Genomic DNA, 24,033 nt, shown 5'->3' on the forward strand with positions numbered 1-24,033 from the left:
TGCCCTTCCTCTTCTTACACCTCCTCTTAGGGTATTTCCTTTACAAAGGCACCAACTGACCAGGACCCTGAGAAGGGACCTCTGTGGGTTTGCAGCATAATGCTGGGCTTCTACTTATCTAGAAAATGCTTTCCTGAGCAAACATTTTCACTGCAGTCAAGATGAGAGGAGTGTAACCCTCCTGGCTACTTTCCCAAATTTCCTATTTTGGTAGGCAGTATTTTTTCTGAATTCTAAATTTTTGTAACTTTTTATTGAATGTTATGTTTTGCTATACTTACAATATCAGCATCCCCATAAAAAGCTGCCAAGTCTAGAGGTGTTCGTCCATTTTTGTCTGTCTGATCAGTTGCTGCACCTTTCTCTACTAAATACTGAACTACTTCCTTGTGGCCTTTCAGACAAGCCCAGCTCAGAGCTGTCAGTCCTTCCTTGTCCAGAGATGAAACAGTTGCACCTATAAAATGAATATGAACTTTGTTATGAAGATTCTCTGTTTAAATGGAAAAATTCCTTAACACACCCAGATGCAATCTCTGGTGCAGCTGTAATCTGCTGTTTATTTTCTACCTTCAGAAAGGAGAAATTCCACAGTGCTCAGATGTCCTTCACAAGAAGCCACCATCAGTGGTGTCCGGCCTTGCTTGTCACTTAAATTCACATCAGCTCCGTGCTCCACTAGAAGTTTGGCAATCTGAAACAGAAAATATCAAATTAAAAATACATTCATTGCACCAGTGGGGGTTTAGATTGGATACTAGGAGAATTTCTTCTCAGAAAGTGCTGTCCAGCCATGGCACAGGGGCAGGGGTGGAATTCCCATCTGTCTCACCCCTGAAGGGATTTAAAAGCCACGAGGGTGTAACACTTTAAGACATGGGTTACTGGTAGCCTTGGCAGTCCTGGGGAACAATTGGCCTTGATGGTCTTGGAGGGCTTTTCCAATCTTACCCACTCTATGATTTTATGAAATTGGCAGATTGAGGTTTCGGCCATAATATCATGAATTTTTAACAAAGAGGACTAAGGTGGTATTTATGGTAACCACTGAGAAGTCCTATGTAGCTCAAGCCCTGACTGCAGTTCAAGGCCTTCTCCTGACAGAAGAGGCCAGCATGAGGAAGGCTTCTGAATCCAAGGTTCTCTCCCTGCACAGCAGCAGTATAAAAGATCTGAAATCACCTCTGATCTTGGTCTAGTAAACAAAATATTTTAAACTCACATTATTTTCCAGGTATATTATAACTAAGACTGTTGTGAGGCAAATGTGCTTTTTAAGTTATTTCCAGGGATACGTAGGGTTTAGAAGTGAAACTTCTGAGCACATCCCTCTGAAGCAGATGCAAACGTGTATTAGAAAACTGACACTAATGATTTTCAGAACTAGAGATGGAAGGAATGAGGGACCACCTCCCAAAGGGTCCCCAAAGCTGTGCCAGACCTGCCAGTGGCCCTGCCGGACGGCGCAGAGGAGCGGGGGCACGCCTCTCCTGCTGGCTCTGGTCACGGCCGCTCCGTGCCCCAGGAGTAACCGGCACACTTCCAGCTTTCCTCTTCCAGCAGCAGCTGTCAGGGCTAGAGAAAGCATCTGCATCAGCATCAGCTCTTGGCTTATTTGGCTTTTGGACACATGCACAATATGTGAGTGTTACTGAATCCCCATTCTTTCAGCTTTTCACTGTGACACTCATTGAAAGCTGAAAAGAACAAAATAAGGAAATACCTTCCCCATCATGATTTCCCCCCTCTTATATTTTGCTCATATTGTGTTTTAAACGGAACTTGAAATTTAAATTTTTCTGTTTGTGTTGAAGCCTCACCAGTCATACCAACAAATATTAAAAAATGAGTTAATGTGTGACTTATGCAAGAATCAGCAAAGGACTTGCTCCTCCAGCTTCTAAAGCCTAGTAACTTCCATTTTCTTCTAAGAAGTGGCTCAAATTGTGCATTTCCTGTTACTCATTTTTAGCATTTTCAAACATGATCAAGTAGAATTTTTTTTTAAATTCCAATGAATGCTGAAAGTAAAGGAAATTACAAGCACTGCAGGAAGAAGTAAATTTTTCTTTTTTAGCAGTTACCTTACCCATTCCCTCCTCAGTCAATGAAACTGCACTGTGTAACAGTTATAACAACGGTTTAGAGCTGAATAACTGGAAAGTAACTGTTATGGATATCAATATTACAAGCAAAAGAGTTGAGCCTTGTTCAAAAATCCCCCTTTTAGGGAGTTCACTTCCTCAATGACTGAAGATTCCCAGTGTATTATGCAAGGATATAAAAAACACTGACAGGAAAATATTGAAGAACAAAATTAATTTAGAAGCAGATGTATGGCTTTTGGAATTCACTGGATTTGCAGCAAGGGTTTTGTACACATGTAGGAACAAAGCACATGTCTCCTCCAGGATGTGAGAGGCCGCTGAGCATCATTCCCAGTGCTGCTCCCCCACCCTCGGCTGTTTCCATGGAATGGAGATGCCACTCACAAGGCACACCAGGCAACTGCAGTGCAGGCATTACAGTCTGCCTTAAAAACTACATTTGGCCTTTCCCAGATGACCAAAGGCAGGTCTCTCCTTCCACTGCCTAATCAGAACAAATGAGGTGATAGCCCAGCATTCCCTGAAAACTAATGATATATAAACAAAGGTTATCAAACAGAGAACCTAAAACTTAAGCACCGTATTTCTACAATTTTCCATTTAGTTAAAAAGTCAGTAATTTACAGTAATTTTAATAGAAAGTAGTCCTTCAATACTTGAGATAATAAATTCAGTAAGTTAAAACCATACTTACAAACTGCATTTTATTATTAAAACCAATATTTTCCATTACTTTATTATGGAGAATTAAATTTAAAAATAAGATTAAAAACTCTTTCTTCTTAAATTAGCAATGCTAATTAGGAAACACACAAGAAGGGAAATACCTGTTTCTCCCCACAAGGCATCAGTGTCATTGATGTCCATGTCATGGTCTTTTTCAATTGTCAAGATGTAACGAACCACCTGCCAAAAACAGTGAGCAGAGATTTGCTGAGCCACAAGAGCATCAGTTGTCACTATGATGCAGCAAGGGACAAAAAGATGTAAAACAAGTGAGAGTGCTTCTCTCTCAATGCATATAATCAATAGAAAAGAAAATCAGTATTACTCAAAACAAATTCAGTAGGACTTTAGAATGACTTGAAGACAAGTGAATGTTAATGAAAACAGTTTAAAAAAAGCCCAGTGCTCTTCTGTGAATTTATTGTTTGGCATAACTATGATTTAATGAGTTCCCATGTGGCCTATATAGAACAGAAAAATCAAAATAATAGCAAAAATAAAGCCTCCCAGTTCAGTGAGGAAATTCCAGATCATCGATAACAAGAGAGCAAAAATGAGAATATTTGCATACATTTTGTAAAATGGGGATACGTAGGTTTTTCCTTCCACATTGGTTATAGCTTTCCTGTTTTTCTAAATTTCTTCCCAGAATGGTCTAAGCATATGTTGATAAATGGCAATTTTTAAAGCTGGAATAAGCATTAAAATAAGTTTTGCTGTGTTTCTAGAATATTAAGGAAATCTGAGTTTTGAAACCACTTGCTAAAAGATCATTAAATGAAAACTTCTTCTCATGACTGTTTCAAACAGATTTTCTAATGGAGCACATGGTCACTGAGGCTGCAGTCAACAGGTGAGGGAGGAGAATCATACTAACAAAGTTTGGGATGCTAGAGGAAAAAACAAAGGCAGAAAAGGAGAAAGGATCTGTGTGTTTTCAGGCTGTCTGAAAACTGTTGCATACAATGTATGGAAAATCCTAGAATTCAAAATGCTAGGACATAATTTATTATAATTCCTGAAACACACAGATCTTCTTTCCAGCTAAGAATACAACTTCTTAATGTCTTAAAAATAGAGAAAGACGGACAGTTTTCACTTATGTATTTATGATTAATGTGATCTCTTTTGTTGATATTCAGGAGTTGACTGCTTTCATTTAATCAGTGGACAGCAGACAAGAACTTTTATGGGAGTAAAGGAATTATCCATTCATCCACGTTATCCATAGCTCAGAATCCTCAAGTTTATATTGTGAGACAGCAATAGCTTATATACACCATATAATAAATTAACTGCACATAGACATGTCTATATTTGGATCATCTAAAAAACTTCAAAGATCAGACTCTTTATTTTACAGCAATTTAAAGCTAGATTTAAAAGAAGTAAATATTGAAACAGCTTTATTGAAGAGATTTTGTTTCCACTTTGGTACATCACTTACTACATAACTAAGTCCCCCAGCCTAGCTGATCTTCATTCAAGTATCTTTACTTACCCATTACTTTTCTATCAAGGTTACAGTTTATTTTCCCAATGAACAGAAGACATACTTGTATTACCTAAATATCTAAAGCATTTTAAGTACTTCTTATGTGTTTATTTTTAGTGTTCCTTCCCAGATTTCTGTCCCAAGTGACACTGAGCTTAAGTCTCTAAGTTGGCATGTGCATCAAGCTAAAAACTGAAGCCTGTGCAATTGCATGCAACGAAAAATTGGAAGAAAAAATTCAGCCTGAAGTAGAAATGTACTTGGGTGGATCAGTGATACAGAAAATCATCACCACCACCAGAGATTTAGGACTACTTCCAAGGACAGGGAGGAGAAAGTATACAGAAAATTACATATAAGCAAACCCTGAAGCAAACTGTATTATTGGATACTCAGCTAGAGCATTTAAACCAGCTGCTAATACATACTACAATAAATATCGGAAGTGCCAACAATTCCTTCCAAGCCTCTTTTAAAAATAGCTGCAAGCACTGTTATACAATTCTGCTGATCTCAAACAGATCTGGAAGTACCTGTATTCCCAACCCACCTGGCAGTGCCCCATGCTGGCAGCTGCTGTGAGAGCTTGTTGCAGTGCCTGGCGCTTCCTCAGTGCATCCTGTTCTTGGGAGGGAGCCACCCAAACCAGGCCGAGCAAGAACTCAAGGATTCCGCAGTGCCCCCTCAGTGCACTGTGGACCAAAGCACACTGGCCCTTCTTGTCTGCAAGGTCAGCCTGAAGGGGGGAAAAGGGAACGTCTGAGGTTAAAGGATGTAGTGAAAGGCTGTGGAAAGGAGATGCTTCAAGGCACTATGAGAGAGCAGCTCTCACTCCAAACTTCCAGGACAAGGGGGAACATCTGGGGAATTACAGGCCAAATAGCCTCACCTGAGCAGCTGGGAAGGTGATGGAAAAACTAATCCTGGAGGGCACTGCCAAACACAGGAAGGACAAGGTGAGCAGGACCAGTCAGCATGGGCTTGCCAAGGGGAGATTGTGCTTAGCCTGCTGGACAGCCAGCGGCTCTGAGGGGACCAGAGGGTGGGTGAGGAGAGCTGGGGATGCCCTTGACCTCGACTTTAGAGGGCTCCAATACTCTCAGTAACAGACACTGACAAGCTGATGACAACAGGTCCTGAAAGTGCACAGTGAGGGGCACCCAAAAGTGGTTGAATAGCTCTGCCAGAGGGTTGTGACCAGTGGCACGTGCAAAATGCTTCACGGAAGTCTGGACTCACCCCTCAGGCCTATGTCTGATAATTATACACTTAAGTAATCAATAACAGCTTTTTTAGGCCTTTGTATGACTCTTCTGGCTGCAGGCTTGGCAATCTTTGTGCACCAGCTTACCTTTGCACCTTTTCTGCACAGCAGTGACACGATGCTCATGTGACCTGCAGCGGCTGCGTAACTAAGGGCTGTCATTCCGTTTTCTGAAGTTCCATCAATAGCAGCTCCAAACTCGAGTAAAAGAGTGACCACTTCCTCATGTCCAAGGTGTGACTGAACACACAGCACTGGAGCATTATTCAGTACTTCAGTTCTGTAATTCACATTTGCTCCTGCCAAAATCAGCAGCCGACTCACCTAAAATTTAATTTAAACAAAACAATGTTTTCCTCAGATTTGTCTGAATTTGATATCTTGATCAGGTACTCATTTGTTATGCCCTAACTTTGATGCAGATTTTATTGGCAGACATCAACTTAAACACATATATAGCAACATACCAGTTTAAAATCTTCTCTTAGTAAATATATTATTGTATTACTGAGCACTGCACTCTGAAGAGAAGACCTGTCTCTCCCCTGAAACCCACTACTTTCATCACAATTGCATGTGTGACTTGCTGCTACTCTGCAACTACCTCCATTAAGAGAGAGCCAGATTACATAAGAAGAAAATCGCAAAAAAACCAGCCAGAGCATGCACGTGTGTGTTTATGTACACACAAATTTCCAGTCATAAGCTTTAGCAGTTGGCTCAAGGTACAACTGACCGACTTGGATTTCGATATCCACCATCTGGGGATTCAAGAAACAGTGCAAAGTTGTGGTATTTTAAATCCCTTCCTTTCACAGTATTTTCCCCTTTTACAAGTGACACTTTCCCACAGAAGCAAAGAGCACTGAGTTCTGCCCAGCAAGGCCATGTGGGACATCTAACCCCCAAAAACACCGCCACACACTCACCGGTGCTACAGAGCACAGCCACAGAAGAAAAAAGGAAAAACCCTTCTTTCCATCAATACTAGCAAGGGAAACTGATTTGAACTTTAGCAACAGCTTAGAAAAGTATATGAAGGCTTGTCACTAAAGAGTTCAGATCCAGGTGCTTTTCTGCTGAAGGGTCACACTGACTTCAGCATTCCCCTGCCCAGTGCCAGACAAAGGGCTGGCTGTACAGCCCTGCTGATGTTCTTACCTTCACGTTGGGTGTGTAGATGTTTCTTAGAGAAGCCAGGGCTGTAGACAGTCCATCAGTACTATAACCAATCCACAAGGCTTGGAGATGACTGGAAGAGATTCCGGTCCTTTTACTGAGACCCTAACAGAAATGATATAACAAGAAATCTCTCTATAGAATTAGAAATCCTATTTTAATCTACAACTCAGTATAAAAAGAAATAAAATCTGGATTGATAGCACTACCAAGTATTTTGCATAAGCTCCCAACAAATTATTCAAGCAAGCCAGAGGAGAACCTCTATGATGCGTTCATATGAGCAGGTCATAAAGCCTACTAAGCTGCAAGCTTTACCTTGAAAATATGAGCTTTAAGTATATGATGGCCAAGTTCCATAGTTTGTTGGCGGTTTAACTTTCCCTCCTGTCGAGAAAACATGAAAGCCAGTAGAGCATGTCCATTCCTAATAAAAGGGATTAAGAGAGAACAACTTTTATAACTGTATCTCAGTAAATATTCTAACACTTTATGCCTGTTATAACAGTTCAACATACCATCACATCTCAACACAATTCTTTCCATAACGAAATAATGCCAAATGAAAAACGGCAAACTTTGAAGATGACACACTCCTGGTATTTATTTCTGAGCTGTCCCCTCACAGGGGGCCTGTGTCAGCTTTGAAGTGGTTTACATACTGCTCCCTTTTGCATTCTCAGAGCCAGGAACTGCAGGCATCTCAGAAAGAAACCAATCCTCTTAGAAGCACAAGATCTGAACACTTGTGAAATTTGAGCGAAAACATGTACTTAGTAATTCTGCACCTACATTTGTGGTGGTCAGTGTTCTAGGAAACAGTGAGAGCAGCACAACCCTGAGAAAACAAGGTTATCATATACTATTTGTTAATCAGACTATACACTGGAACTGGGCAATTAGCCATATGCTAGCTGGACTCTTCAGCTGAGGGGGGAAGTTGTGGGAAGCGACTTCTCACCCCATCTTCAGACATTTCTGAACAGAACTTTCCACAATCAGAAGCTTTACCTGGGCCAGGCAGATCCCACTGCTGCTGGGGCAAGCACTGGGAGTTCCCAGTGTGGTGGGACCAGGGCTCCACAAGGCTGCAAGCCCCCAGTCCCACCTACAGAACTGGTTCTGCTACAGCCACTTGAAAGCTCAGACAAGTCTTGGGGTGGTAATAATTTTAAATGCCAGCATTATTTATTCTTTTGTAAAACCCAAAAGCTGTAAACCCCAAGGAACATGAAAAAAAAAAAAAGAAAAAAGGGGAGCCAACTGTGAGAACATGACAAACAGTAACAGCCACTGTCTCAAACTCAACCAGCTCTGCCTCTCCAAGTCACAGAAAGTGAGCTGGAACAAACTCGAACAATGCCAGCAGGATATAATTACAACACAAAATTTATCAATATTTTTACGTTTAAAAAAGCACAAATGATCTGTTCCTTCTATTCCTGCATTCTACTTTACATAGACAAGGTGCTGCTGCACAGGATTCTAAACCATTTTGCTGTGTTAGTAACAATATAGCACTCATTTCTCCATGAGGGTAGCAAAGTCAGATGCAAACTTCTGACTTCCACAGAGTCAATAATGCATTGTAAACTTTGAATCTTAAGTCACATTACCTCTAAATATATAAAAGTTTTCGTTTCGGAAAAAATTAGGTGTACTTGTATTTTAACATCACTCTTTCCTCTCACCAATTGTTGCAATCAAATATAAAAAACCTAATTTTGGTTATTTGAACATGAATTACTGCAGTTTTAATTTACCTTGGCTCACATAAGAAGTCCGTATTTTCACCTTCTGCTCTCCAGACAAGCCATTCCCTGAAGGAAGGATGGCAGAACATGCGTGTTTTGTCACGTCTTTTGATCAGAAAACATGAAAGGGCTTCCATCCTCTGGCTGAAGTCTTCCCACTGTTGTTCACTGTTTATCTGTCCTGCATTAATAGCTTGGAAAATCTGGTCATCTGTCATGGGATGCAGGGATGCCAATGCCACATTCAATATGGGCTGAGCTCGCTCAAAAGCAGAGTTTGTCATGAACTTCATATTGCACTGCAGTAAGTACAGCTCTGACAGAGACACAGGAACAACCTTGTAGCTTGCACTTTTGATTACTAAATGACCTTTTTGGAAAAGATCCAAAGTGAGTTTCAAATAGAGGTAAGATCCCAGGCTTCTCATGATTAGGTGGTTACTCACTTTCCCAATTGTAGCTGCATCAGCTTTTCCATTTAAAGACATGTTGTTTATAATTTCTTGACTGTTATTAATTCTGTACTGAATATAAGCATTCAAATCATCGTGAATTCCTTTGTTGTCTGGAAAATTATCCAGGGATATTGCGATAAATGGTAGTGAACTTACCACTTCCTGTGAGGGAGAGAGGGGGGAAAATAGAAAAAAATAAGCAAACCAAAGATATTACAGTATTCCAGCACTGAGAACTCAACGATACATCTCTGTTACATTTCCCTTCTGTAGCGAGTAAGAGATTAAAAAGGAATTCAGTGACCCTGAGATGGTTTTGCAAATATTGCCTCCTCATAAGAGGGAGGACAGTATTTCTACATTTTATCATTTTTCATAGGAAGGTCTCAAATATTTCACTGATCAAACTCAGCAATTGAAGGGGATGAGAAATGACCACTGCAAAGTCAAGGAAATGGAAAACATTTACCAGAAGTGGACCCTAAGACAGGCCAGGGAAAGGGGGAGGCAAAAGGAATGATCAATTAGGCAGGAATGTTTTATTAAGAAGTGACAAATGACAAGAGAAAAGACTCCCCTTATCATTTCACCTTCCAGTAACAATGTACCGGAAAGGTGCTGTGCACACATCCCCAGCCCCATGTGCCTGAAGGTACAAGTACCAAGTACAGCACAGACATTTCAGCAGGTTCACCTGAGCACACTTTCATGCTTCTGTTACACAGAATACTTTTTTGTTTATGTAAATAAAGATCCAAAAGACCTCTATTTAAAAGAAACACTTCTGCAACTTCTAACTTAAGCCAGAAACTTCTTACATGGAGTCATATATTAGAAAGGGTTAGCAAATATCTCCAGACTTTCACAACACAAAAAGGAACTATTCCACTTTATGTAATTAAATGGATTTCAACAAGCTGCACTTTCAGACTAGTGAGATGTTTTAAGCAAAGACACACTTCTCCAGTCTCCAGAGAAAGAATAGTCTCTGCTATAGAAATCCCTTCTTAAACCCAAAAATTTAGTTGAGAAATAAACTCTTCACTCAGTTAAACACTGAGTGCTAGTGGTAAGAAGGCAGAGAAGAAATAAACTCTTGGAGACTGTACTGAAGCACACCTGCACCTTAACACTGAACTCCTGAGGTACAAGGGAACACTCAAATTTCATGGTTTCTTGTATTAGCAATTCTACTGACAGCTGCAATAAAGTGATTCACAATGGAAAAAGGCCACCAATATTGTATCTGTGCACTGCAAACAAACATGTAAAAAAGGAAGGAAAGAAAAAATCCAAGAGACTTTGAGTTCCTCTAAAGCCAGTATTTTTCATAATAATGCAGCTGCGCCAATATAAATGATCATTTGGTCTTTGAGAGTAAGAAAAGCATTAAAAGGTGTTTTTACCTGGAAATTAGTTCTTACAGTCACAATGAGCTTCAGCCAGGGAGGAAACTTATAGATTATACTTGTGATAAATGAAGAAATTGTGTCACCATAATCAGGTTTATGAAATTCAGCATCATTTAAACCATCAACCAAAATTATGTAGTCTTCCTCAGGAATCTTCTGTTCTGAAATTTGAGAATAAAAAAGGAAAGAATAAAACACATTCTCCCTTAAAGTGATACACCTTTATCCTCAAATTTCCTATGCCAAGAAGCAAAAATGTATTTTTATGCACACCGGTACATACTGTGGCATTTCAGCATTATTTAGGAAATTAAAAACAACATTAGAAGACTAAAAACAGTTTTAACAGGAATTATATACTCTGCTCATATGTAGGCAAAGCCCCCATTCTGCCACAGATCAAGCATCTGCTCAAGCTGGCATATGCTGGGAAGCAGTTGTTTTCAAGAGAAGTTTGCTAGGTTTTTATTAAATACAAAAATCATGTTGCTACATGCTTTCTTTTACACACCATACTAGAGGGAATGGCTGCAGCTGTGTCAGAGGGGGGTTAGGGTGGATATCAGGAAAGGTCCTTCCCCCAGAAGGTGCTGGGCACTGCCGGGCTCCCCAGGGAATGGGCACATTCCCAAAGCTGCCAGAGCCCCAGGAGCATTTGGACACCGCTCCCAGGGATGCCCAGGGTGGGATTGCTGGGGCGTCTGTCCAGGGACAGGAGCTGGATTGATCATCCTGGTGGGTCCTTAGGAGATTCTGCGATTGTTGGAAAACCTGCCACACCCATTTTAAAGCAAAACCTACATCCACTTTGCAGATGTTTAGGCCGATTTTTTTTTCTGCAGATGCAGAAAATTAGACAGTATGTTAAAACAAAATCCTTTAATGTGAATGTGCCAGTGTTAACTTCAAGCTAATAGCTGTCTTCCCATTTTCTAGCAAAAAAGTAAATATAAAGTTTCTACGACCTTTAGTAAGTTTCACAGAATTTTAATTTAAACACTAATCAATTGTATAAAACCCATCCATTATTGTTACAAACAGCTAGCGCAATTAAGGAATTCCTTTGTCCACAAATGTTCTGCTTTGTTTATTTTTAATACTTTTCTCCACTCTTTATGCAGTATAGATTCCATTTCCAAATCCCTTCCCACTTAACGTACCTCTCCTGAGGTTTGAAAGTGGTTCCAACACTCCCCTTTTAAAAGCTGCTGCTGGATCCTGGACACAAGACCTCAGGCTCAGCATGCTCTGCAGGTGAGGCTCTCTGATGAGGAGATCTCTGTATGCTGTTAACTGCTGTGAGCGGCAAAGCAAAGCTGCCACGCTGTGCACAAACTCTGGGACCAGGCACGTGTATGTGTTATCAGCCTGGCAGTAATGATAAGCAACGACCTGCAGAATTACAAAGTAAAAAGCGTTACTCTTTCAGAATTTTCATTGGTTACTAGTTAGTGCAACTAACTAGTTGCACTAGTTTTAATAAATTAAATTTTATTAAATTTAAATTACATTTAACTGCAAGGAAAACATAGTGTTCAAGTGAATAAAAAGCCTGCACTTCAGTGGTCTTCATAACACTGCTTCAAACGAGTATTTATCACTTTAAAGACTGCAAATGTTAAAGACCTCATGTTTTCCCTACAATTATTCATATAAAATATGCAATTCAGACACTCATTAGTTTCACTACTTAGGCAAAAAATAAAACACCTAACATATTAATCTAATACAAAAATGACTTCAGGCTTTCAGAGGATGGAAAATTAAACTACATTCAGACTCAACCTGTATCATAGCATACAGATGGGCTATACAAGAACCAAACATTTTATCTTCTCTGTCTCCCCCCGCCCCGAATTTTGCTTTTCAAAGGTACACTGAGCAGCTCCCTGTAGAAAACACACAGCCCCTCTGGCAAGGAAAGGATCCCAACCTCCCACACCAAACTGGTGACAAATTGTTAAGGTAAGACCACGCAGGATTCAGGTGATCACCTGGCAAGTACAAGAGGCAGGCAGCTGAGGTGCCATCATGCAGAGGTGCCAAGGGGCTGCCCCCTCCCCGCTCCGCCCGCAGCCTGCCGGGGGCTCTGCAAAGCAAACTGACCCCCGGGTTAGAGGGTTCTAACACACTGAACACCTCTTAGGAAGTGAAAACTCACCTTTGAAGCGAGGTGTCTCACAGAATCCCCTGTTTGAGTTTTGCATTCGGGAGTACCGGGACAAGTCAGAGTCTTCATTGTATTGGTGTCACCTGACGGAGGGGGACACGGGGGTAACTGGCTTAAGGGAATCTCCCGAGAGGAGTCACCACCTGCTTGTAAAAGGCAACAAATACAAGAGAAACCAAATTTGCTGATAGGAGATTGCTTTCTAGGAAAACACCACGGATTTATCTTACTGCTAGAGTAAAAATTGAAACTGAGCAATACCATTATAAAAGAAGCCTGCCACTAGTCTGATAAATACAGGCACACATTTGCAACTTTACGATTTTAAAACAACTCAACTGACTTTTAGATCAAAACTACAGAATTACTGAAAGCAAAGCCATGCTGATGTGAAGAGTTTCCTTAAGAAAATTATACATACAATGCCTCATTTAAACTAGTAATTACTGTATGAATGAAATCATGGGAAATTTATCACTGTTATTATTAGTAATAATAACATTTGAAGTGTCAGGCCGGGAAATAGCAGTAATGACAGTCTCACCATCCTTCCAGTTAATGTAGGCACTGGTGACAGGATGCTATGGATCCCAGTAGAAGACAGAAGGGGTTTCACCACAGCTTTATTCTCACCTCTACAAAAATTCTATGGAAAGCATAGACAGTGGGTACACAGTGGGAAAGAAGCACTCACTGCTCCCTTTCCAAACTCGTGAGAGACAAAGCCTGCTGCAGTCACATCCTCAGAGTTTGGGGTAGACACTGCCTGACAAGGAAAGATCCTGCATGCTGCCTCTGTGTTATACCACCTCTCTGATGGGCTGAGCCCACATTATGTCACTTTGAAGGTATTTGTCAGAACACAACATTTTAACTCCTTCCTTTGCTCATTGGAAAAAAAAAAGTGTTTGCTAAAGACTTGATGAGGCCTGACTACCTTAAGTCAAAAAAGCAAACATGTGACTCCTGATGTCAGCACATTAACCCAGACCATTACCCAGAAAAGGAACATACTTTTAGGAGATGAACTTGGGCTGTTGGAGGCTATTTGTCTCATGCGGCTTCCATGGCAGCTGAGTGCCACCAGCCGTGAAATGACTGCAGTCTTCCCAAATCCCACATTTCCAGTAATGACTGCTCCCCTGTTCTCTGTTGGGTCAGGATTCTGCAGTTTTTCTTCAATGGCATGAAACAGCCATTCTCTTCCAACAAACACCGAGTCTGTGGTTATGCTTGGCACCTCAAACAACAGCGGCTTCAGCAAAATGTCTTGAGGCTTATAGGGGATGAAACGAGCTGAAAAGATGTGTCAGGGAGGAAAGTTTACCAGAAGAAACTTGACATGCAGTCAAACAGCACAGTTTCAGAAGGCAACGTCATTTAGAAGCTTTGTTACTATCAGTCATAATCAGACATTCTAGTGCTTTCACCAGGAAAGTAGTAAAATCTGATTGCCTCAGTTCAGGTCATCTCCATAATTTTTGCATGAATTAAGTTGTAGAGGAAAGAAGCTACAGGTACAATCTATTGTTTTACAACTGAACTTGAGTTAGTAAGTTGTAGAATCCAATAAGTTTTCTTAATAATACATTAATAATTCTACAAATGGGGAAGCACCATTTTTCAGTTTAGAGTGAATTATGCCCTGAGCATCACAGTGCTAGGTCTTCAAATCTGTAAAGACATTTACAGAGAAACAGAAAAAGCTAAAGAGAATAACATAATTTTTCTGTTAAAAAAAACCCTAAAGTAATACAAAAAAAATTACTACCTTGTTTTTCTGTACTTTTCAAGTCACAGGATCAGCAGTTACACCTTTGATTACTTTGACATATACACTTGGGAAAAACCTGATGACTTAGGAAAGAATTTGGGTTTGATTGCATAAAATACCTTAAAATTTACAGGAATAATAATATTCACCAATAATATGCTCTAAAGATCTAAAGATTCATTAGCCAAATGTAATGTTACACAACTTCTGTTTCAGAATTAGTCTATGACTGTGAAAAGCCATAAATGGAAGAGGGCAGCATAGTCTCTACATACACTCCTCAAGATCAGTTTTACTAGGAGCTCACTTAAATTTTTCTGCCTTTAACTGTTATTGATTGTAACAGATGCACACACACATTCCATCTCTAAACCACAGCATTGTACAGGAAAAAGCATAAGCAAGCATCTTGTTGGCAGACATGCAGAGTGACTTGTCAGGAGCACTCCACAATAACACTGTAGGACAGGGCTGTTCACAAAGCTCGCAGCCCACCCATGCTCCAAACTGCTGAAGGAATGTGTGACTGTGCCAGACAGATGCAGGTGTAAATATCTCTGCCTTTACCTTCCTGCTGCACTCTTCCGCCAGCGGTGTTGTGCCAAGGTAAGCGAATTGAAGTTCGTAAAGGAGTATTTCTTTGTCCATCCAAGTAACTCAAATCTTCCAGTTTGGTCGAACTTGTTGCTAGAGTATTAAAGAACTGAAGCTTATTATTCTCTCAACACAAGTTACAAAGAAGGTTATTATTTATTACAGGCCTTCATCTGCATGTTACTTACAGAGAAGCTTTTCTAGACAATGGCAACTAAGTCATTCACGTTGCAACATTTACAAAATGAGTTTCAATCAAGTTGACTAACGATTTAGTTGGGCTTTTCCCTGTTTAAATGGCCCTCAGCTCTCCCATTGAGATAGTTTTCTTTTTTACTGTAGGAACAACCACATCAGCAAGGTCAGAAGTGTTAGAATAGGTTCAGGTATTACCTGCTAATGGACTACCTGTCACCAGACAGTGTCCTGGAATAACTGATGGACTTCTCAAGTGTTTCAAAAGTCCTACCTACCAAAAAGCATGGTAAGAGCCTTCTGGATCACAGTTTTAAACAAATGAGGTCATGCTCATTTATTCAGTTCAGAACATAGGCTTTTTTCTTTTTATCCTATAGAGATACTTTCATACTAAAAGCAGAAAGATTCAAAAGAAATGTCCTATCATTAATAACACGCTTGGGTTTTGACCTCAGGACTTTACCTGCAACAGAGTTTGGACGAGGCATTATTAAAGAGGCAGAACTCTGAGTGTAAGGAAGGGGACCCTCTCCCATTGGTACTTCTTTTGGCAAATTCTCAGAAGATCCAATGGCTTCCTCTTCTGCAACCGGTGAACAATTATCTGTTCTTCGATCACGGCTAATGCCTTGGTGTTTTCCAGCTCTGAGACTCCCATCCTTACTCCACTCTAAGCTGGATCCACTACGATCATCATTTTCTGATGAACTTGTTATAGTGGCTGAGAAAGAGGGGAAAAAACCCAAGTAAAGTCAGAGGAATATGGCACACACATAAGAATTTTCATTCTCAAACAGCACTGTGAAACATAAATGACAAAAATTCAGTGTTGTTCAGAGGTCCGTCTCACCTAAAATACAAAATCACATCAGGATGACAATCAGCCTGTACTCATATACCTAGCAAACCAATCTTGATAGAAACCTTCCAGCAAGTAAGCTATTTACTGTTCCTTTCTTAAGCACCTACTACATTTCACTGTCAGAAAGAGCCAACAGGAGTAGACGCATGATGAATCAGAACCAGTAGATTATATTAATAAAATTTCAGATTATATCAAACTGATTTATTATACTGATTTATACTGATGTATTATACTGATTTATGTTTTTAAAGAGCGCTGCAGTATAAATCAGAGACTCAATAAAGGCTTGGAGGGAAAAGGGGCTTTCTCTGCTATGAAAATTTCATATGCTAGGCAATAAGCAACGCAGACCTAGAGAGACCCTCAGCTAAAAGGCAGCTAAGACCACTGAGGTGTTTTTGGATGCTGTGGTACAGAGCAGCAGTTTCCACTGCTGCAGTGACTCCGTGGATGAGAGATAACACCAGCTGCATTACCCAGTGGGATCCAAATGCTCCAGTTTGGTTGTTGAGGGTTATCAGTGTGCCTGTATTTGTTTGAGATTGTATTTAATCAAGGCCTCCTGCAATAATGTGAAGACTTTATATTCCTGAAGACCTACTTGAGTAATGTTTGATAAAACTATGCTAACCTCCTTGCCCAATTAGGAACACTTTGCAGATATATACTTTTTGTATAACTAATACTAAAACCACCCTGTTTAATTTAAAAGTTTTTCAACTACTTACATTAAACTCTCACAAAGTAACTGAACAACAAATATTTACTGAAGGTTAAGCCAACACTCAATGCATTCTGAACACTTCAATGCAACAGAGGAAAATACAAAATAGGATGAAAGGGCATCAGGATCAAAAAAAAACCATTAAAAAAATCAATACCAGTTCAAACTATAATATCTGTTTGAACTCTGGGTCCTTCCCAGGCTACCGATTTAAAAGTTAAAGCCATATTTGTGGCTATTCTACATTCAACTGGCCCATTCTTTAATGAAAACATTCTGGTATACTGGGCTGCTAACAAAATGCAACCACAGGGGTGGCTCCTGCAATGCTGAGCCTGGTCCAGTCAAGCAAGGACCAGCTGCTCTTCCACACCAGCTGCACTGCAGCTTCAGCCGTGCAGGATGGTGAAGTACTTGTACAACACTGTGTTCCTCCAGCTTAGGTTCACATTCATAAGAAACAGTAGATTGGATGCTTCAACTCAACAGCTCCTATTCTAAGAAATACCAATAATTTGACATGCAACTTAGAGGCAGTAGAAGAAAAAAACCCAACTTTCCAGGCACCCCATTAATCTTTGCACAGACTTAGATTGGACTTCCATATGACAAATTTATTTTATTTTTATTGTTATGTCAAAAAAACTCTGGCTCCTCTTGAAGTATGAAATCTTTAAAACTTGATTCCTCTTGGAGTGAAATGCAACTCCAGGAAACCTGGCTGCTCAAGATTTCCATCCTGACACAGCAGCAAGGATACAGCAAAGCTTTTATTTTGGCCAGCAGCCCAATCTTTTCTCCTGCTTAGCTCCTTGCTGAAGTTTAAAACCTGCCTTTACTGCTACTACGTCAACCTCAACTGAAGCAAAGAATTATTCAGCTACGGCAGTAAAACACTGGAAAACTAAAGGAAACCTGAACTGTAAGCAAAAAAGAGGAAAAGGGAGAAAAGACCAATTTCCCATCAGTCTGCTGGTCCGGAAAACATAGTGGGAGCAGAAATACAAAGGAGGCCCACATAAGTAGCACAAAGGAGTAAGACATTTTCATGGCTGGGTGAACTCTGTCAAAGACATTAGAAAACATATACTTGCTAAACATAATTTAAAATGCACATGTACTAATAACAAATTTGAATGCACAGACATACTTGAATATAAAAACCAAAAGGCCACTTATCAGAAAAGGTGCCTCTTCTTTCCCTTCTTGGTTTCATGCCTTTATAGATGTAAGGGGTGCTGCCATGGGTAGCCAAGAGACAGGGGGTGTTCAAATTCTCCTGGAATTTGAGACACGAATGGCAGCTCTGCAGAGGAGCAGCCGATGATTTCCACGCCGTCCCGCAGCCATGAACCACACGTACGTGACTGAAGGAGCCACCAGGAAGTTCCCCCTGCTCTTGCACTCATACACTCATCCTTCCTTTTCAGTAGTTCAATAAGCAACTTTTATCACTGTTCTGAAATATTTTCTTTAAAACACTGGTACTTACAAGGTTATACAGTCATGATGTTGTTACGCCAGTACATTATTTTAAACAAACATGAGGCCATTCTGACCTTATTTAGAGCATGGACTATTTCAAGCTTGTCAAGCATGGCTAGTATGTTCATATCAGTATCTACATTTGTGCTCTTTTTCCAAAAGCAACAATTCAGATATATCCTTTCCTTCACATCAAGATGTTCATGCTATCTCAAAACTAGATCTTATAATGAAGTTGATCATGTATCAATCTGACATGGAATGAGTACACTAAATAATTTTCTTCAACTGAAACACTTAAGTTTTATACAGGAGTCTTTTGACCCATGACAAACTATGTCTCTTAGGGTAACTGATCAGCAGAAATGATTTATACTCAGCTGGTTGGTGCAAGGAGCTTGTAAGAGTTGGGCTGTGAGGGTGGCTGCCTCCAATGGTCATGGACTCCCCACACAAGATGCACATATTCCCTCAATTCAGCCATCTTTCAACAGAGGATCACACCATTTCATCTCTTCCACAATGTCCCACTTTAGCTTCATTTTCATGCCAATTACTCACAAGTCTGCACTTTCTTTAAACAGTTTAATTTAAGCTATTCTCATAAGAAATCACATCAATTATTGTTTCCTCAGCTGGAAATTAAATCAACTTCAAGCCCTGCTGTGCTTCACAACTATGAAAAGCACTGTTAAGACCTCTGGAATTAAAAAGAAAAAAGGCATAAGAAAACAAGAAATGGAGAAAAAACAGAGGAAATAAATTATTTCAAAGGAAAAAGTGGAGAAATTAGAACTGCACCAGGAAAAGAAAAGAAGAGAAATGCACACATAACAGTAGCTGTTATAGCCAAGAACAAGATTTCAATCTTTCAAAATGGGATCCATAGACAGTGTAAAACCAAACACAGTGACACAAAGCAGCTGCTCAGACTTGCATAATTCAGAGGAAAGTAATTTCTACTAAGTGCTAATGGAAATGCTCACCTATTATGCCACTGTCCTTGCTCTCCAGGGTGGAGCTGGGCGTGCTGATGGTGCCACAGGGACTGCCCTTGTTGGCTGCTGTTTTGCCAGCACAGCTGTTGAGGGTGGAGCAGGGGCTGTCAGTGCTGGGCGACGTCGTGCTGCTGGTGAGGGTGGAGCAGGGACTCACTCCTTGGCTGGCAACCGCACACTGCCAGGGGAAGAGCAATAAACACTCACTGCACAGCAGGCAGGACCCTGCTGGGCTGAAAACTAGACACCTCAAAAGCTGAGGTAGAATAAGAGCAAAGCAAAGAGCCCACTTTTCAAGTAAAACTTCAAGATGTGAAAGCTTTGTCTAGACTGGAAATCTTAATTTTTCATACTTCTCTTAAAAAGTGACCACTGAATTAAAAAGGGAATTTCACAATTCAGTGAAAAAGCTGTAGTGAGGCAGATCTCTTCTCTATTTAACACTCTACTGGATACCCCTTGTATTTATTATTTGAGTTGAAAAAACCTAGAACCTAGAACTTATTAAGTTTTCACCATCAGTGTGAAAACCCAAACTGATGCACTAAGATTTAGGAGGGCTGGGACTAAAAGTGGAGAGAGCAAGCGGGAGGAGCAGAGGTTGGTAGTTACTGTGAAGTTTAAGTTAGCAGATGAGCTTCATGTGCTTCATGTGCAGGATAGTAGCTGCCTGCTTCTCTCCAATCCCTCTACCCCAAATGACAGAGAAGGACTGTCTGATTGAATTAAACTTCTCAGGAAGAAATAAACACACTCCTCTCCCCAAGCATGCTCCCATTTTAACAAAATGCTGGCCTTCTCCATTCTTGGAAATCATTGAAAAGAGAAGGCAAAAATTTCCTCCTAAATACTAAAAGCCGAGAGAATTCTAGAAGCTATTCACATTCATAGTAGATTAGATTTAACCTCCAGAAATTATGAGAAATCTATTCAGTTTGTGTGTTTTGAAATTGTGAATTGATCCTGAATTCTTGAAAAAAAACACTTGTTAAAATTAAAGTCCAATTCTATTACTGTATTTCTATTAAAATGGATGGTATTTGGGTAGATATCAAGTAATCGCAACTAGCAGACAGACAAAGTATGATTAGTCCTTTCTGAAACAGGATGAACATTAAAAGATTATATTCCATTATCCTACCATAACTTCGCTTTTCTCTTCCATGTGAACAGAAGTTGGGATCCCTTCTCCCAGTAAAAACCCCAATCTTGTCATCAATTCTTGTGCTGCAGGAGAACAGCTTGAGTCTTTGTCAGGCTTTGCTTTGGATTGGGAGGGAAAAAAATGGAAGGTTAGAGTCTTTTGTTTGGGAACTATTAAAAGATGTAGAAAAAGTACAACCAAATTGTCCATCAGACTTTTAATTGCTGGTGGGCCTTGGATCCTCTGCATAACTGCACAAATCTAGGGGAGGAAAAACCCACCTGCCAGTCAAACCAGAAATGTTTAAGTGCAATCAGTTCATCACTGGACTGATAAGTTGCATGACACAATGATTCTCCTAAGAGTGGCATTAACCTCAATGCTATCAAAGCTTAGTGGCAAGCTGAAATTCTATTTCTGTCATATAAAAATGTGAAGAGTAGAGGTTAATAACATAGATCTTTTGTAATCTCACAGTTAACACCAGAACTAGTACCACACATTTTTGTTTTGCTTGCTATGCAAAAGATGTGACACCAGTTCTCAAAGTCCCAGCTCTTCTGGTGCAGAGATATTTAATTTTATCAGTACAGTGCTTTGAAATGTCTCCTACCATCCAACAGATATAACAAGACAAAACTCAAAATGAGGCCAACTGCAACAAGAGCAGCCAAGCACAGTCCTGCCCTGGCACTCACTCTTGCTAATGGCATCTCATAAACAAACATTTCCAGCCCTTTTCCTTCTTTGATGGCAGCAGTCTGGCAGCACCCACCAACCTGTGACCACCTGCTCTGACAGGAACCTTTACAGGGCATTTATTTCTTTTGTCCATTATTAAAAAATATCTATATACACATAGGCCTGTCCCATCCTCAGGTATAAACAGTTAATTAAATAAGGAGCATCATCCTACCACTTGGAGAAGAAGCCCCCAGCAGGAGCTCTTATCCCCAGAGCTGCCAAGGGGGACACTGAGGAGCAGCTGCACGGCCACTTCCCAGCCGGCACCCAGGCTGCTGGTGCCACCCCTGCTGCTGGGAAGCAGCAAGGACACCCAAACAGCTCTAGCACTAACTTTTGGAGATGCTGCACAACAAACAATTCCCAGTTGCTACAGAGTGCCTCAGCGGGCGCGAGAAGCAGGTGCCAGACTTAGGGAGCCCGGCGAGTGGCAGACGCTCGCCAGGCAGATGCTCACCACTGGCGCTGGGCTCTCCCGGCTCCGGCCTCCTCTGCAGGGCCAGGGCTGCCTCACCTGGCACCCTGGGGCTCTCCACATACTTGGGTTTCCTGACTGGACCTGCAATGGGAATGAACACAGCATACTGAACTGTGTCCACATGGACCACAAGATTCCTATGTCCTTTATCTATTCTCTACGATGCAAAAAAAGCAAAGAAATTACTTCTTACACACACAGCTGCTATCACAAAGATCAGCGAGGTGCTGCACTTCCACTCTCGTGAGAAACACACGCTCCAGGCTTTTCAGAACATGAAGACTGCTAGAAAACAAACCCATTGTATGTGGTGTGTAAGCTGCATACTGCATGTAACCTCAGTAGCTGGTCTACCTTCTCTTAGTACTGATGTGTAACTCAGGACTACACCTTGGCTCTCAACTATGCCTCCTCCTGCTCTGCACTTCCCATGCTAAAAGAGCAAAACCCCTTCAGGGAGCACTGCAGAGGGACTGTGGGCCTGATGCCAACTGTCCCACACTGCCCTTGATAAAGGGACTTTCCTCTTCCTCAGTTCAGGTCTTCAAAAAGCATCTTTCTCCTTGGTTCAGAGTTCAAGGGCACACCAAAGCTCTCTCACTCTTTGTTTATTAAAACTCCACCCTATATATAGGCTGTGGCACTTCAGCCACATTAAGCATCCCATCTTTCCTTTTGGCAGCAGCCTCAGATGCTACATTAAGTCTCTGAAAACTACATTGATTTCTTGTTCTTTTTTCTGATCACTTTAAGACTCATGACTGCTTTTAAAGAAAAGCTGCATCTCTCCTCTGTGGCCTCCGTCTCCCAGGGTCACACCACCACAGAGCTGCGAAGGCCTCGCCACCACATCACATCATTTGCCCAGAACGATCTGGCTGGACCCATCTGCTCTTTCAGATTTCCACCTAGAAGTGCAATACGGGAACATGGTGACAACCTAATTTCTTAGCTAAGAAATACTGCTGAGGAAGTGTCAGTCCTATATGAACACATATTTATATCTCTAGTAGAGATTCTTGAGTCAATTTCACGTTTTACACCAACAGCTCGGCACCAGCACCAGAGGGGGCTCTTCCAACGCCACTGTCTAACAAAAATAAGGGACATTGGCCTTGGTGAAAGCAGCTAAAAATGTATTCCTCTGAAACAAAATCGCATTCTTTAAGGACACAATAGTTCACACCCGTCATTTGTAAGCAGAAGTATAATCAAACATACCAAAGTTGGACAACAAAAAGCACTCATTCTAAAAGAATCAAAAAAACCGTGTAGAAGTTGTAAATTTAGATCAACACGGAAAGATCTTCAGGATGTATTTTTAACACTCATGCTTTAAGCTGTGGAAGAAACCCTTTACTGAATTTTGTTCCTCACAAACTGCTGTGGAAGCGACTTACAGTACTTGCAAACCCAATATACAACATTGCAACAAGTAGGGGAATTCATGGTGAATTTATTTTCATGCACTAATCTCAAACAGGACACATGAATTAACCCTTGGATGAAAAGGACTCATTTAAATGTGAAGTACATCTACAGAACAGCAGCTCTTCTACAGAAGTGTAGGATGGCTGAATCGGGTCTGACAGAATGTTCATCTGGGACAGTGTTTTATCAGCAGCAAATTGCAGCGGAATCTCAGTAAGGGAAAACACACTCCCTGCCATGCTCTCGTGACTGCTGCTGAGTGCCTTATCGTGTCCTGAGGCAAAAGCAGCCTCTTTAGGAGTTCTAGATGCTTGCTCTTTAGGAGTTCTAGATGGATTTTTCTTCCAGGAACTAACTCCAGCCTTTCTCTCACACTCTGCAACACTAGCAGGTGAACACAACACTGCCAGACACAGTGACTGCACTGTCTCCTTTTTACAACTGCCTTTCTTCTAGGTGGACAAACACCACTCCAGTCTATTACTACCATGACTTCTCTTCAGTGCCATCCCACACCAATAGTCATTCCTGAAGTCTGTTCTAGTTCTGTCCTAAATCTAGTGCAGGTTTTTAAAGCTGGTATCACCAGAGTTATACCAGTCTCCTCCCAAGGGGGACAATATACAGATTTATACAATTCCATACCAATAGTTTTTTAAGTCATCTCTTGCTTTGCTAGTAATTCTTAATGCTTTTTTGACTGCAGAAGAGCTGATGTCTCAGAAGATCATTGTAACTTGTGCAGCTCCATCCTTTCTCTCTTGTCAGGACAAAGGGGATCTGCAGCTCTACTGATCCCAGAGATTGCCTGATGCAGGACCTTGGAGCTGGAACACAGTGCTCTCAGGAGTAACAGTCCCAGGGCTCCCAAGGGTAGGGCACTGAACTGCAGCCTGAGATGAATCAGTCCTCTGACCTAGTCTAGTCTCAAGAATCAGGTATGAGGATTAATTTACATATTAATTAGAAGTTTTAATTGAAGTTTAACTTGAAAACTTACTAAAGTTCTGTTGTACATTTATGCAAGACTCTCCT

General features: G+C 40.9%; 1 protein-coding gene across 9 annotated transcripts in view; it reads right to left on the reverse strand.

Moving 5' to 3' along the window:
- Positions 1-24,033, reverse strand: part of TANC1 (tetratricopeptide repeat, ankyrin repeat and coiled-coil containing 1) — a 72,852-nt gene that overhangs the window by 6,358 nt on the left and 42,461 nt on the right. For 8 of the 9 annotated variants that reach the window (XM_068195018.1, XM_068195020.1, XM_068195021.1 and 5 more), the window contains 18 exons: positions 21,547-21,648; positions 20,343-20,464; positions 19,190-19,379; positions 15,593-15,850; positions 14,905-15,024; positions 13,578-13,859; positions 12,555-12,706; positions 11,554-11,785; positions 10,388-10,554; positions 8,536-9,143; positions 7,091-7,199; positions 6,755-6,877; positions 5,681-5,917; positions 4,880-5,065; positions 2,936-3,014; positions 1,442-1,575; positions 571-694; positions 282-457 (listed from right to left, as the gene is read on the reverse strand). In XM_068195018.1, coding sequence (XP_068051119.1) covers positions 282-457; positions 571-694; positions 1,442-1,575; positions 2,936-3,014; positions 4,880-5,065; positions 5,681-5,917; positions 6,755-6,877; positions 7,091-7,199; positions 8,536-9,143; positions 10,388-10,554; positions 11,554-11,785; positions 12,555-12,706; positions 13,578-13,859; positions 14,905-15,024; positions 15,593-15,850; positions 19,190-19,379; positions 20,343-20,464; positions 21,547-21,648 — 3,401 coding nt within the window. Of the gene's footprint in view, positions 1-281; positions 458-570; positions 695-1,441; positions 1,576-2,935; positions 3,015-4,879; positions 5,066-5,680; positions 5,918-6,754; positions 6,878-7,090; positions 7,200-8,535; positions 9,144-10,387; positions 10,555-11,553; positions 11,786-12,554; positions 12,707-13,577; positions 13,860-14,904; positions 15,025-15,592; positions 15,851-19,189; positions 19,380-20,342; positions 20,465-21,546; positions 21,649-21,760; positions 21,885-24,033 lie in introns of those variants that run through there. The other variant, XM_068195022.1, reaches the window with a different exon arrangement.

Source organism: Anomalospiza imberbis, chromosome 7 (genome assembly GCF_031753505.1).
Source record: "Anomalospiza imberbis isolate Cuckoo-Finch-1a 21T00152 chromosome 7, ASM3175350v1, whole genome shotgun sequence".
NCBI classification, from domain to species: Eukaryota; Metazoa; Chordata; class Aves; order Passeriformes; family Viduidae; genus Anomalospiza; species Anomalospiza imberbis.